The sequence below is a fragment of the Eptatretus burgeri genome, chromosome 3, assembly GCF_056783735.1.
Source record: "Eptatretus burgeri isolate ZD-2024b chromosome 3, Ebu_testis_v1, whole genome shotgun sequence".
NCBI lineage: Eukaryota > Metazoa > Chordata > Myxini > Myxiniformes > Myxinidae > Eptatretus > Eptatretus burgeri.
The window spans coordinates 6,158,900-6,174,476 of NC_140963.1; the positions used below are offsets into that span (position 1 = coordinate 6,158,900).

General features: G+C 45.4%; 1 protein-coding gene across 7 annotated transcripts in view; it reads left to right on the forward strand.

Annotated features, from left to right (window-relative positions):
* Positions 1-15,577, forward strand: part of LOC147029336 (cell adhesion molecule-related/down-regulated by oncogenes-like) — a 94,045-nt gene that overhangs the window by 15,567 nt on the left and 62,901 nt on the right. For 6 of the 7 annotated variants that reach the window (XM_085872317.1, XM_085872314.1, XM_085872318.1 and 3 more), the window contains exons 2-9: positions 4,204-4,297; positions 4,396-4,595; positions 10,081-10,273; positions 10,436-10,510; positions 10,685-11,044; positions 13,126-13,331; positions 14,300-14,402; positions 14,530-14,655. In XM_085872317.1, coding sequence (XP_085728443.1) covers positions 4,252-4,297; positions 4,396-4,595; positions 10,081-10,273; positions 10,436-10,510; positions 10,685-11,044; positions 13,126-13,331; positions 14,300-14,402; positions 14,530-14,655 — 1,309 coding nt within the window. In that variant the 5' untranslated portion in view covers positions 4,204-4,251. Of the gene's footprint in view, positions 1-3,879; positions 3,903-4,203; positions 4,298-4,395; positions 4,596-10,080; positions 10,274-10,435; positions 10,511-10,684; positions 11,045-13,125; positions 13,332-14,299; positions 14,403-14,529; positions 14,656-15,577 lie in introns of those variants that run through there. The other variant, XM_085872315.1, reaches the window with a different exon arrangement.

Here is a 15,577-nt window from a genome sequence, read left to right on the forward strand (position 1 = left end):
ACCTTTCTCACCTGCCATGGCACCTCAGCAAAAGCTTTCTGCGACTCATTGGGACTGACTCAATCGGTCAACTTCCCGACCCGGATCTCAACCAATGGTACTCCATCTCTTCTGGATCTGATTTTGACAAATTTCCCTGACAATATCTGCTGCTCTTCCTTTGCTCCAATCAGTTCTTCTGACCACGTCCTTGTCAAAGTGGACATCTCTCTGGCTGTTATCAGAGAACCACCTCACCGCCGTTGAGTCTGGCATTTCACTCAATCCGACTGGCAGGGTCTCCGGGCAGCCATCAAACTTATAGACTGGTCTCTTCAACTCATCTCCAACATCTCCAATTTCTCCAACATCAACGCATCCTGGGAATTCTTTCAAAGAAACTTTCTCTCCCTCATGCACAGATTTATCCCCTCTCGTCTTCAGTTGTCCTACCCTTCCTCCCACCCTTGGTTTACTGAAGCTTGTGGCGAGGCAGTTGTCCTGAAACAACTTGCCTTTGCTTCATGGAAAGCAAACCCAACTGAGGGAAATCTCAGTTCCTTCCACAAAGCTCAGAACAAGTGTGTATCCACCCTCAGGAGAGCCAGAAAAAACATCTTTCTCATCTCAAGTCTGAACTCTCAAACCTCTCTCCCTCCTCAAAATTCTGGTGGCATCTAATCAAATCTGTTTCTGGTGTATGTTCCCCCTCCATCCCCCCCCCTTCCCTCAAATGGCCGCACTGCTGATACCGCACATGAAAAAGCTGAATGCCTAAACTCGGTGTTTGCAGCTAAATCTTGTGTCAAAAACCCATCACTATCTCTACCCACCTTACCCAGTTGCACCGAACTGTCACTGGACTCTGTGTCCTTTTCTCCTGACAAGGTGGAGAGCTTGCTGTCAAACCTCGACTCAGATTCTGCAACCGGTCCAGACGGCATCAGCCCACGTGTCCTCAAAGCCTGCTCTTCTGCTCTTGCTCACCCTCTCTCTGTTCTATTCACCCTCTCATTTGCCCAAGGTCATCTGCCATCTGCTTGGAAATCTGCTAACATCACTGCCCTGCATAAAAAAGTGCAAAAACAGATCCCTGCAACTACAGACCAATCAGCCTTCTCCCAATCATTAGCAAGGTTATGGAATCCATCATCATTTCAGACATGAAATCCTTCCTCTTCTCCAATGGCTTGATTTCCGATCATCAATTTGGTTTCAGACCAGGTCACTCTACCCTGGATATGCTTCTTCTGCTCTCCCATCAATGGATGGAGGTCCTCAATGCCAGACAGGAAATCCGAGCCGTATCCCTGGACATATCACGTGCTTTTGACACAGTCTGGCACCCTGCCCTGCTCACCAAACTATCTTCCCATGGTATTCAAGGCCATCTCCACTCATGGCTCACAGACTTGCTCTCCTGTCGTAGTCAACGTGTGGCCCTAAATGGAGTTCTTTCATCCCCTCTTCCTGTCCAGGCTGGAGTTCCTCAAGGTAGCGTTCTGGGCCCTGTTCTTTTTCTGGTTTTCATCAATGATCTCTCCAACTCCATGGAAAATCCTCTATATCTGTTTGCTGATTACTCCACCCTCTGCCGTACCATCGGCCATCCCTCAGACCGACAAGCAGCAGCTTCTTCACTCACTGCAGATGTGGATAAAATCACAAACTGGTCTAACACGTGGAACATGTCTTTCAATCCAGACAAATCTCACACTCTCACTATGTCTCTTCGAAAGGACCGTTGAGAAACCCCCCTCCCCATCCACTTTCTCAACAATCCTCTGGAAGAAGTCTTTTCTTTCAAGCTTCTGGGTCTCACTATCTGCCATGTTCTTTCCTGGGAAAGCCACATTTCAAACCTCGCCTCCAAAGCCAGTCACCAACTGGGAATCCTCCGTCGTGCAATGTCCTTCCTCGGCCCTCTTGAGCTCCTGACCACTTACAAAGCTTTTGTCCGTATCCTGATGGAGTACTGCTCTCCCCTCTGGGTTGGTGCTCCTGCCTCCCACCTTTCTCGGCTTCACGCTGTCGAAACCAGGGCTTTTAAGATCATTGGCATCTCCCGCAATGAAGCTGTGTCTTTGGGCCTCTCACTCAATCACCGCAGGTTGGTCGGTGGTCTTTCTGTCTTCTACCGACTCCTCTCCAGCTCCGCCCCCACAGCTCTCTCTGCGATTTGTCCCCACCACATTTCCACAGGGCGCTCAAGGTCCGCCCACAACCCCCTTCTGGTAAAACTACCAAAATCACGAATCACTGCTCATCTTCACTCTTTCATTCCTCTTTTTCCCGCCTTTGGAATAAACTCCATCAATCTATTCTTTCCCATTCTTCCCTCCCACCTTTCAAAACAGCTGTTCACCACCACCTCTTATCTTTCCCCATCCAAATCCTTGATCTTTTCTACCCCCGATAATCCACCAAACCCACCTCCTTCAAATTCCCTGCTTTCCTTCCTGAAAGTCCCTGTAATGTCCATCTTCTCTTCGCCATGTTTCCCGTCGCATCCCCATCCCCATCCCTCTCCCTTCCACAGATCTCCTAATGTGTCTGTTCCCCACTGTTTTGTCCCTCCCACTCCCTCCTCTCTTGCCTCATGTCCTGCATGGTGTGCGTTGTGTGTTAGCTCTCATACGAGCCTCGACAAGGTATACAAAAAAAAAAGTGTACTGGTAAGAGGACCACAGCTTCGGAGGCAGAGTCACGCGCCAACAAAACGATACCTACCCGGCAACCAAGCTGCCATACGCAAGGAGAAGAATCAAAATAAGAAGAAGACTGGGTGTGAGGTTTTGGTGGTGATGTGTGAGTGGAATGCTTTCATGAGTTCCTGTTGCCTGAAGGTGAGTTATTTCCGTCATGTCCATGCTCCCTGGGTTGTTTGTTTTTAGACGATCTGTCCATGTGGAATGATTCTCGGCCAAGATGAATCCGTCACTTTTACACATCTAACGCCTTTTTTAAAAACTTCTATAATTACGCTTGCCAGTGGAGAGGGGACTACATTTGGGTCCGTTTGTCTGTCTGTCTGTCTGTCTGTCTGTCTGTCTGTCTGTCTGTCTGTCCGCACACAATGCGCTCATGTTGGCCGCAATGCCGCCCAGTTGTTAACAGTATCACACAATAACTCTTTCTTTCTTTTTTCTTTTCCCAATTGAGTACTTCTTATAGGTATGTACAATTAGAGTGCAAGTACGTCCATAAAGTATGTACTATTACAAAGCGAGCACGTTTATCATCATCATCATTTTTTTTGTGTGAAGCCTGTGGTTGCTGGTTCGCATCATCGCCGTGAGTGTGGATGTGCCACTGATGCAGTGCCCCCTGCTGGTTCGAGCAGGAATTTGTAATTCTTTCACGGTGCTGACGGATACTCGCCAACGCTTCGCGAACGACCCTGTGGGGTCTTTAACGCTCACCGACTAACGCCAGCAGACGGGACTCCCGTTTAACGTTCATCCGAGGGACGGCACACACACATCGATGAGTCGCCCTGCCTGTGAAACACCAGGATGACAGTTTATAGCTGGGTCGGGATTCAAACCCAGCCTAGGTAGCTTCGAGGCGAGTGTGCGTTCGTGCCGGCCACAGCATGCCTATAAAGTACGTACTATTACAAAGCGAGCATGTCTATATCGGATACACTGTGAAGAATGTTATTGTTGTTCGTCTGCTCCCGTTAGGGGTCGCCACAGCAGATCATCCGTTATGATCCGCATACTGATTTGGCACAGGTTTTACACCGGATGCCCTTCCTTACGCAACCCTGGTCGCCTCTTACGACACAGGGATCAGGATTTGGGTTTCGCCATGATTCCGGTCTGCTCTACACCCTGCCCAGTGCAGAGCCCCCGTCCTCAAGCGATCCTCCAACCCAAGCCTCAGAGTAGCCGGATTACAGGCGCACGCCACTACGCCCGGTATATACACTATGAAGAATGTATGAGTGCTGTATTATGAATGTGAGTGCATCTATAAAGTACGTACTTTAAAATACATGTATCTATAAAATACGTACTTATGTCTGCAAAATACAGACAATTGGAACACGAACCGATGCAATGAAACGTCTGTTTGTCCGGTGTCTGAACATAAACCTGCGTCGGCGATGCATCGTCAGCACACCACACAAACACTGCAGCACACAAAACCAGTCCCGCTGAGGGTGTGTAATTCTCTGATTGCTCTTTGTAGTTTTGATGAAAAGTTTCATTGTCGCAGGTCGCTCCTTGAAGCAACTCCATTTTATTGAATCCTTCCTGTGGTCCCATGGATGCCATCTTGTCTGCTTACTGCCTCCTTGCCTTGCTTGCCGGTAAGTCTTTTGGGTTTGAGTTTTCACCTTGTTCGCAGTTGTGCATTTTAATTTGCAAAAAAAAACAAACGAGATTTCGAACGTCGCGTCATCCTCAGCTGCAGAGCTTTCAAGCGACGGTTCCTCTGGAGCCTTTGGAGGCACGTCACCCCAGCCGACTCCCAAAGTGGACCGTCCCATCCCACCCGTTATCGTGAGCTCCCCGAAAGGGCCCGACTCCACGTTTTATGACCTGCGCTGGCGACCAGGGGTTGGTGCTGCGAGCCAGGTCGCCGTGTACCTTGTCAGATATCGCAAGGTGAGTTCACCACAGATCATTTCAATTGAATCTTGTTTTCATGATGAACTATTGTTGTTTTTGCCACATTTTCATGGTCACCTTTTTCCTTCGTCATTTCTTTCCTACCGCTCTTTTAATTTTTTTTTATATCAGAAAAGCCATTTTGTTTTAACTTGCTTTATAAAAATTAAATAAAAAGTTTTGTAATTGAAACTGCTTGTGGCTGGGACACGGGCGGTATGATTCCTGTGATTCTACATGTAAGCTTTGAACTACTTTGATCTAAATTCTAAGTGTTTTAATCTCTGTCTTGAGCTGTGACTTCATGTGTGTGCAGCATTCATGCGTACTGCTCATCCACCTGTTTATTTCCCTTCTCTTCTAAAGGTGTGGTATGGTGCTGATGCAGCAGTGACTCCCCCTCCCCCTCTCCCTTCCCCCCTCCCTTTCCCACTGTATATCTGAGAATCGAATATGATTTACCTGTTTTATTTTCTTGGTACCGCTATCACAGTGGTCTATTTTGTTTATCAAAGATACCATGGAATGTCTAATATCATCTACCACTGAATGCGAGCATACAAGACAGCTGGCTTATTGTCCCTTACAAAGGACAATGTCAATGGTTTATCCTCCCCCCTCCTCCCCCCCTCCCCCCCCCAAGGATGACAGTTTTGTGGTGGGTCTGGGAAGCGAACGAAAGTCAGACTTAGAGCAAAATATAAACTAGAGCGGCACTCAGTAGAGCACGTACCTCCACCAGGCTGCAGTTTACATTTTTGTATCCCACTGATGGGTCAGATCTGCGTCTGGGCCTTAATCAGAATGTAATTGGCTTGTTCTTGTCACCTATCCAACTCATCCACCAAGTTTTGCGATAATCCACCAATTTGCGGGTTTCAGACCAGGTCACTACACCGTGGACTCCCTGTGTGTGCCCCGGTTTAGAATAGGTGTACTGACCGTATCCCTGCGTGTCGGAAGAGGCGACTAAAAGGGTTGACGTCAGGAAGGGCATCTGGTCATAAAACATTGCCTCAAAAAGGGAACCATGATGGAGAAGATTGTCATGGGTCCCGCAAGGCTAACCCCCCTCTCTAGCAGGGAAAATGGCCTTAAAAATACCTGTTGTGTTGTTGTCACTCCACCTTGGACACGCTGCTTGTACTCGTCCAACAATGGATGGAGGCCACCTCTCTGTATGTGAAGTGCCTTCAGAAAGTATTCACACCCCTTGACTTTTTCACATATTGTGTTACAGACTTTCTTTATAATGGAATAAATTAAAAAATTAAAAATTATTTGTCGCTGATCTACACATAATCCACGTAACCCCATGACGTAAAAGTGGAACGTTTTATTTATTTATTTCAGACATTTTTACAAATTAAGTGAAAATAAAAATCTGGAAACTCTTGCGTCAATAAGTGTTCAACCCCTTTGCTATGACACTCCAAATTGAGCTCAGGTGCATCCAATTTCCTTTGATCATCGTCGAGATGTCTCCACACCTTGATTGGAGTCCACCTGTTGCCAATTCAAATGATTTGACATGATATGGAAAGAAACACACCTTTCCATATCAGTTCCCACAGTTGACTGTGCAAGTCAGAGCAGAAACTCAACTATGAAGTCCTAGGAAATGTCCGTAGAACTCTGAGATAGAATTGTGAGGAGGAATAGATCTGGGGAAGAGGATAGAAAAATTTCTAGTGTTGAAAGTTCCCAAGATCACAGTGAGCTCAATCATTAGGAAATGGAACTACCCAGACTCTTCCTAGATCTGGCCGTCTGATTAAACTGAACAACCGGGCAAGAGGGACCTTGGTCAGGGAGGTGATCAAGAACCCAATGACCACTGTGACAGAACTACCGAGTTCCTTGGTTGAGATGGGAGAACCTGCCAGAAGGCCAACAATCTCTGCAGAACTTCGCGAATCTCAGTTTTATGGGAGAGTGACCAGATGGAAGCCACTACTGAGAAAAAGGCACATTACGGCACATCTGGAGTTCATACAAAGGCATGGGAAAGACTGTGATAGCATGAGGCAAAAGATTCTGTGGCCTGATGAGACGAAAACTGAACTCTTTTGCCTGAATGCAAAGCGCGACGTCTGGCAGACACCAAACACAGCTCATTACCAATCTAACACCATCCCGACCGGTGGTGACAGCATCATGCTATGGGGATATTTTTCAACGGCAGGGACTGGGAGACTTGTAAGGGTAGAGGGAACAATGAATGGAGCCAAATACAGGCGAATCCTTGAGAACCTGCTTCAGAGTGCAAAAGACCTGAGACTACAGCAAAGATTTAAGTTCCAACAAGCCAATGACTCCCAAGCATACAGCCAAAGCAAATACTTGAAGATTACCGTTTCTCCAGCGCTGCCCATCCAACTTGACAGAGCTTGAGCAAATCTGCAAGGAAGAATGGGAGAAAATCCTGAATCCAGATGTGCAAAGCTGACACAGACATTCCCAAGAAGACTGGAAGCTGTAATCACTACCAAAGGAGCTTCTACAAAGTATTGACTCAGGGGGTTGAATACTTGCGGAAATTGCACATTTCAGCTTTTCATTATCATTTGATTTGTAAAAATTTATCAAAACATGTTTTCACTTTGTCATTATGGGGTATTTTGTATAGATGGCTGACAAAAAATTTAAATTTAATCTGTTTTAAATTCAGTGTGTAACACAACAAAATGGGAAAAGTTCGAGGGGTTTGAATACTTTCTGAAGGCACCATATCTCGTGCTTTTGATACAGTTTGGCATCCTGCCTTACTCTCCAACCTCTCTTCCCATGGCATCCAAGACCAACCCCACACATGTCTTACCGACTTCCTCCCCTCTCGTAGCCAACATGTGGCTCTCGGCAGAATCCTTAAATCTCGTCTCCTTGTCAAAGCTGGATTTCCCCAAGTCAGTGTTTCGGACCGAGTCCTATTCCTGATCTTGATCAATTATCCCTCCAACTCTGGAAAATCCTCTTTATCTATTTGCTGATGACTCCACCTTCTACCGTGACATCCTTCTTTATTCATACAGGCAGGCTGCAGCATCTTCCCTCTTTTCAGATCTTGAAAAAAAAAAAATAAATTACAAGTTGATCAAACCCTTGGAATACGTGTAAATCTTGGCAGATCTCACACTCTCACAATCTCTCTCTGAAAGGACCGTCTGGCAAACCCTCCCAACTACTTTCTTAACTATCATCTTGAGGAAGTTCAGTTGTTCAAACTCCTGCGTCTCACTATCAGCCATGATCTTTGTTGGGCAAACCACATTTCAAAGTTGGCCTCCAAAGCCAGCTGCCAATTGGGCATCCTCCATTCTACAAAGTCTTTCCTTCGCACACCTGAACTCCTATCCACCTCCAAAGCCTTAATCTGCAGCTTCATGGAGTACTGCTCTCCCCTGCGGGGGGCTGGCTCCCCTGCCTCAGATCTTGCTCAGCTTGACGCCGTGGAAACCAAGGCCTTTAAAATTATTGGAATCTACCGCACTGAAGCCGAGTCTCAATGGGCTCATCACTTCGCCATCACAGACAGGTCGGTGGTCTCTCTGTCTTCTACTGCCTCCTTTCTGGTCTTGCACCCTCTGCTCTTTCTGTGCTCTGTCCACCCACACCCCGGGTTTCTGCGGAGGAACACAGCCCACCATCAATCCCCTTCCGGTGAAGCTCCCTAAATCCAGAATCGATACTCACCTCCACTCATTTGTTTCTCCTTTGTCCACCTGTGGAAGCAACTTCCACATCCTCTTCAATCTCATTCTTCCTCCACGTCTTAAAAAATAGCTGTTCATCACCATCTTAGATCGTCCTCGATCCAAAGCCATGATGTTTTCTACTCTCGTTAACCCCCACTCCACCACAATCCCTCCTCCTTTCCAAATTTCCAGTTTTCCCTGCTGTATCCATCTTGTCCACCCCATGCATCCTTTCCTGCCCCCCCTCCCCCATTCCTCCTCCGCATCCCTCTGTCTTGGCCTTTGGCTCTGCTGTTGATGTTTTCCTCCCTCTTTCTGCTGTTCCTTTTCATTATGCTGCATCCTGATCTGTTCAGTATACATAAAAAAAATCTGTTCACAACTTTTTGAGCTGTTCTATATCCTTTTGGCCCAATCTCTAAATGGTGAAGAATGACTTTAAAAATTCTCGTCCGGATCTTCACCAAAATCGAGTCAATTCTCATTGTCACACTCCCAAGTGTCACACTAAGTTTCGTCCGAATGCATCCACAACTTTTTCGGATACCCTGCTTACAAACAGACACGGGTGAAAACATAAACTCCGTCCATATTCAATGTCGGAAGTAATTAATTGATTGTTGTGCAAAAACTAAGGCCAAGTTACCAAACCCTCCGCCATGGCATAATTTTCGAAGTGCCGATGTTACCAAAACCCTCATTTTACTTAATATTTGTCTCCATCTTCATGTATTATGGTACATAAATGTTCGAATTTTGTGTGCAATTAGATGGAATTGGCTGATCCTAACATTTCCTAAGGAGGAATGTCTTCCTCCTCTTGAATGCCAACCTATGATTGTCCATACTCTCAGTCCATGCCCTGATGTTAATTTGGGAAATAATTTGTAATTTGTTGATTGTGCAGGTGATAATTCGCCTTCGCTTTCCTAAAGTACGTCTTGGAATCATTAACATCCCCCCCCAACTAATGCTGGCAGAGAGGACACCCAGTTTAATGTCCATCTGAGGGACGGTGCAACATTGATGCTTCACTTTGCCTCCAAAACATCAGGATGAGAGTTTATAGCCATGCCGAGGTTCAAGCCCAGGCTTGAAAGTTCAGAGATTAATCCTAATAATTAATCGGTATTCTGCCAATTTTGTTTGGTTTTCATTATGAACGATGACCAGCTGTCCCATATTTTAGGGGATCGTCCCGTTTTTCCACCAAAGTGCTCCGCGTCCCTTTTCAAAGCTTCCCGCGATGCCGTTTGTCCCATATTCTCAGTATTTTGTTTCATTTCGACAGGATGCCAAACACCATGATGCACCCGGCCTGTACCGACACAGTGTGACCGTAACATTCTCTATAAGACATCTCGGGCATATTTAAATACTTAAACCCGATAGCTTCATTTTGATAGAACCATGGAAGATCCATGGGGGGTTTTTTTTGGTTTCTTTTTTTTTTTAACAAACCTTTTTCAGGTTCACCTTTTTTAAAACTACAAATAAAACTTTACTTCTCTTGTTTATTTCTTTTTCCTCTTGCATGCTCCGTGTGTGTGTGTGTGTGTGTGTGTGTGTGTGTGTGTGTGTGTGTGTGTGTGTGTGTGTGTGTGTGTGTGTGTGTGTGTGTGTGTGTGTGTGTGTGTGTGTGTGTGTGTGTGTGTGTGTGTGTGTGTGTGTATGTATATATATATTTTCTTCCCTGACCCCTTGGTCCAGCTTGAGTGAATCAAAGACAGAAAATAAAGGTAAATTGAACAATGTGACCCTTGTTCAATCTTATGCACACCTTGCAGATCACAGATGTCAAACCAACACCTGCCAAGGTGGAACCTCCATCACGCTGGAATAGCATGCGTGTGCCCGGAGATCAACGTGGTCTCCGCCTGCCGGGCCTTCTCCCGGATTCATGCTACGATCTTCGAATTGAAGCGCGAGGTTCAGCGGGGCATGGCCAGCCCGCCTCACTTGTCTTCTGTACAACTTCTGGTGCATTGTTTTTGGACTTCCCCATCGACCAGTATACATCTTTGGCTCTCTAATTGCTGATCTTTCTGCGGATATGTTTGGTTTAAATGTTCGCGGTACACTTTTCTTTCACTCGTCGTTACCATTCCGAGTGTCATTTTAATCTGTGGTTTTGTGTGGCAGTCGATGCTGATTCTTCTCCCAAACGAGCTGTTCAACCACATTCTCAGCCTCCAGTATCCCAAGACAGGCCTCCAGGTAACCAATGTAACTGCATAACTGCGTACCAATGTTGAACTCTTCACAATAATGTGGGGGGGGGGGGGAAGAGGTGTGTAATGTGTTGAGGATGGGCTCTTGGGTAACAGAAAGTCTAATTATTTCAATGCGGTATGTCATTTCTTTATCTCCTGCCCCTCCGTCTCCCAACAGCTCCCACTGGAGTGAGGGCACAGGTGGCAGGAGGTTCAAGTGGAGGGGTTTTCGTTTCCTGGACACCACAGGGAGATTTACCCCCAACAGCATACACTGTTGAAGCACAAAGGAACGTGTGGCCGAGCCGAAGGGGCCGTCGAAAACCAGGAAGTTGGAGGCGAAAAGGCAGTGCGATCACCTCGGGTACATCGGGTCCTGTGAAAAGAAGGACCGGCAGCAATGCACAGGGAATGAGGAGAAGCAAAAATGGCGGCAGAAAGGAACGGAGACGTCTTAGGGGGAGGGGTGAATGGAGAGCTGTAGTTTTGAGTGTACAAGGCGCGCGAAGGGCAGCTCGAGTCACCGGTTTGGCTCCAGGTTTGTTCCTGTTCGAGCGTGCCTTTGTCTCCCCTGTCGTTATGTCTTTCTTTAATCATCCTTTATTCTTTACCTTCACGTCGTCAGAAGTTACTAGGAGTTAAATTTGCCACTTTTGCTGTTCGAAGAGGCTCAGTGAAGGTTTTCACTCGTGGTTTCGTACACCTTGACCTCTCGAAAATTGCAAGCCTTTTTTAGGCTACGTGTAGCATTTTCCAGGCCAGGTTAACCTAAATACAGCTGATCACTAGACCTGACCAAGAGTTCTTCAAATAATAAGAGAAAGCTAACGGGACGTAATTATTGCAGGAAAATCGTCATCGTTCTCCATTAAGGTTACGTCTCCTCATTCTCCGAGAGGACCTGAATGAACACAGTATTGCCTCCACCACCGAAGGTGGACGGACGTTATGTTTTCGCCCCCATTTATCTTGTCTCCGTCTGTGAGCAGGATATCTCAAAAAGTTGTGGACTAATTCGGACAAAACTTTCTGGACAGGTTGGTCATGTGACAAGGATGAATCGATTCGATTTTCAAGATCCAGATCCGGATACGAGTATATTTTTAAAGCGATGTTTTCACTCTTGAGAGATGGGGCCAAAAACGATATCAAGCACGATATATCAAAACGTTAGACAGATTCGGAGGAAACTTGGTGGACAAGTCGGGTGTTTGACAAGAACAGGGTGATTAGATTTTGGTTCAGGTCAGCAGATCCGGCCTATCGGTGGGACGCAACACGTAAGCTGTTCAGCCTGGCAGATGTACGCGCTCTTTTCTGAGTGTCATTCTTATTATTTATTTTTTGGGGGTTCGTGCTGCAGGAGCATGTCAGTCAAATGAGCAACTTGATTTTGAAGGTAACAAAATTCCATGCGATTCAAGGATTTCCAGGCGCCGTACGAACTCTGTCACCGTATCATGGCTGCAGGCTGCCTCCAATAGAACAAAATGCACAGAATGCTTGGCAAGTTAACAAACATTCGCATCAATTATGGGAGCAAGCAGCAGAGCTTTTTCTTCAGGATGCTGCGATGTATTAATTTCATGAACAAAGATTTTGTGGTGAGGCAAGAAGGGTTGGGATTTGGGAATTGGTGGGAATTGACAAGCAACCTATTCATGAGGTTCATTATTACCTCGGCCGTCGAATGTGATGGGGGTTACGTTTTCACCCCCTTTCTGTTTGTTTGTGTGCAGGATATCTCAAAAAGTTGTTGACGGATCCGGATGAAATTTTGTTGATAGGTTCGGTGTGTGACAACGACGAACTGATTCGATTTTCGTGAAGATCCGGATCCGACGAATAGAAATTTTTCAGTGATTCTTCACCATTGAGAGATCGGGCCAAAAACGATCTATAGCATGATATTTCAAAAATGTATTGGGCCTGATATGTTCTCGTGGATGAGGCATTACGTAATGGAGGTATGCACTCTACCGAGTGCCCTTCTAGTTAAACCTATACTCTCTATCCTGTATTTATCATGTTGGAGTACATTGATCGTCAAGGTGAAGACGTCTTCTCTTGTCGTTGGTTGAACACGATTCGTATATCCGATATTTTTGCTGAGCCCTGCTCACCAGCAGCACAATGGCGGTCATGAAGTTTAAAGACCTTATGCAGCAAAATTTCCAAAAACCGTTTGCCAGAAATAAAAATATAAATGACGACACGACTTTGATGGTGCGGGGTGCCAAAATACTGGTCCTTCTGTCGCACGAACTTGTCGAACTTGCATTCAAAGGAAATGCTTGAAATCCTGTTTTCATCTTCAGGAATGAACCAAAGGTCCCGGTGAATCCTCCCAGGGGACTCTTGGTTCGCTTTAAACATCAACTGATATTTGAAGACAGACACACAGACACACACAAAGTGAACCACTTGCTTAACCCCTCTTTTTGCTGCACATGCACAGGATACTGATACTCTTGAATAAATGAAGTAAAAACTTGAGTGAGTAGTTTACTTGATTCATAAATAATTATTTGTAGTTTTGATTCATTGGAATTAAATACTTCTCTGATCCGTGTTGCAGTACCCCTATCAATTCCCCCTTTGCACTCTGTTTGAGCCTAGGTGCCGTTTACCGTTTCCGCGTGGCGGCTCTTGGTCCTCATGGCCGTGGACCTTGGAGCTCCCCTTCACACCTGTTCTACGTGCCATCTCATGATCCTCCGCATCCTGGTCCACCCTCTCTAGCTGGTGGACCTCCAACCCTTCCTGCTCCTCGAATTAAAGCAGCAATGGCAGCCAGCTCTACCACCATCCAGTTAACTTGGCAGGTAATACTCAATGTTTCTCGCATTCTTTTGTCATGACTTCAAGTTCAGAAAATATTTGGAAAAGGGTATTTAAATAGATTTAGTGTTTTATTTTATTGTATTTTATTTTTTGAAGTTTTTGTGAATCTCTGATAATGGCCAAGGAAAGATGCAATTTACATCTCGTGGTGCTTAACGTGGCAGAATTTGTGATCGCATTTCAGGCTTGGAGATGTGTAGCAGATGCAAGGTTAGTTAATTGTGTGGGGTTGGGGGGGAGGGGGGTGAGGGGAGTGGGTGCAAGTTGACGTGAGGCTCACGGCATAATGCCAGGGAGGTCGATTCCTTTTCCCCGTCTGGTTGCGGTCATTTATCGAATTTTTGCAATTGTGTTTTGTGATTTTAAAAACGAAAATCGTGGAGAAAGGACAAAAAGTGCTTTTTACGAAGTCATTTGTTGTTGGAGAGAAGTTATTGTGTTTCTGAATTGATCTGTCATACTCTTGCTTTAAAATTTTCCTTTTTGCTGGCTCGTGAGAAAAGGAACATTTTGAAGTTCAAGAACAAATAAATCACTTTATTTGTGAAACATAAACCGAAACGTGAGGGAAATTGCATACAGGTGGCTCCTCTGTGTTGCCTTCAAAAGAAGAACCTTTCTTTAGTCTCATCTTGCATCTTGTGGTGTCGTTTCCCTCCCTTGCATGTGTGCTCATCCGTCGGACTTGTTCCATGATGTGGTTATTGCTTTAGTGCTTGGTTGCGGTGCCATTCATGTCAGGTGGGGCAAAGTTGCCTTTCCTGCATCTTCATTGTTTTGTATTTGCTTGTTTTGTTTTGATACAATGGTGCAGTTTGGCTATAATTTACATTTTACATCAACCGGTCATTCCGCGGGATCTACATGGTTCAACGAGCATTTCTGCTATGAATAATGTGATTCCTCCTTTTACCATTCCCCCGATTCGCATCTTGTCTTCCATGATCAGCTGCCAGTGGAGATGCGCAGTGAGATGATCCGATCCATCGCCGTTTACTATCGGCCGACGGACAGTGACGACGAGAGCGCTTACAGCCAATTACTGCTCGAAGGTACGGACATGGTGCAGTCAGCTGGCAGTCGGAGAGATGCACAAGCTTTCTTCTTTCACACTCTTTGAAAAGTTTGTTGTTAAAAAAAACAAAAAACTTTTGTCCTCTCCCCTTGATTCATGCACAGGTAAGCGTGAAGAATACCTTCTGCATGGCCTTCTTCCTGAGACCTCTTACGACCTCAAACTCCGTTGGTTCTCCCAAGATGGTGCTTCCAGTCATTTTAGTAACGTCATGATATGCGAAACAAGAGGTGGGCTCTTTTGAATAACCACTTTGTCTTTCATTTAATCTGCATTTGTGAATATAAGTGCTTATTTACTTTTTAAAATTTTTGTTTTAAAGAAGAAGGAAAAAAAGGAGTGCATTGAATTTGCACATTTTGTTGCTGTTGCTCCTCCAACAGCAGTGTTGCTGTTGCTGTTTTATTAGTTGTTGCACCAATTCTTAATCTCTCGTAACTTTGTGTACAAGAGGAAAATAGCTAAAAATATGAAATTTAAGGAGCAAGTTGTCATGTTCATTAATGTTTGTTTTGCATCGACATTTATGTAGGAACGAGCGGATATACGTGTCAAGGATTGGTGGTTGGATGGGATGGGATTTGATAGGACGTGAAGGCTATAGAGCACCAAGAACTCCAAGATTTTGATAATTGTCAGCCGGAAGTGACACCCACCAAGCTGATATACCTGTCAAGGACGTGTAATGCAATGGTGCGGGATTTGATGGGATGGGTGGGCCCGAAAACAACACCAATGGAGATGAATGGGAAGTGAACAAACAAAATGTTGTTTAAGAGATCTTGCAGTAATCCTGCTATATTAAAGAAGGCATTTCTCTGCTTTGTATGTATGTGTGTACGTGTATCTGAAAAATCATAGAAAAAAAAAAATAACCATGGCTGGGCCGATCTCCACCAAATTTTGCATGCGTAGTGGTGGTACCCAGTCGAGTGTAGGAATGCATAAGCACTTGTAAATCCCCACTGCCCTGTGCTATCAATCTATGCTTCACGCAGTGGATTTCACCATATTTGCATCGCTAGCCTTCGGTCATTGCATTTTTTTTTAATTTGAGTTATCTTACATGGACTTCAATGTAGGAGGCCATTAGGCCCGTCAAGCCTGTGCGATGGTTGCCCACCGAAGGTCATTAAAAAAAAGAAAACCCTA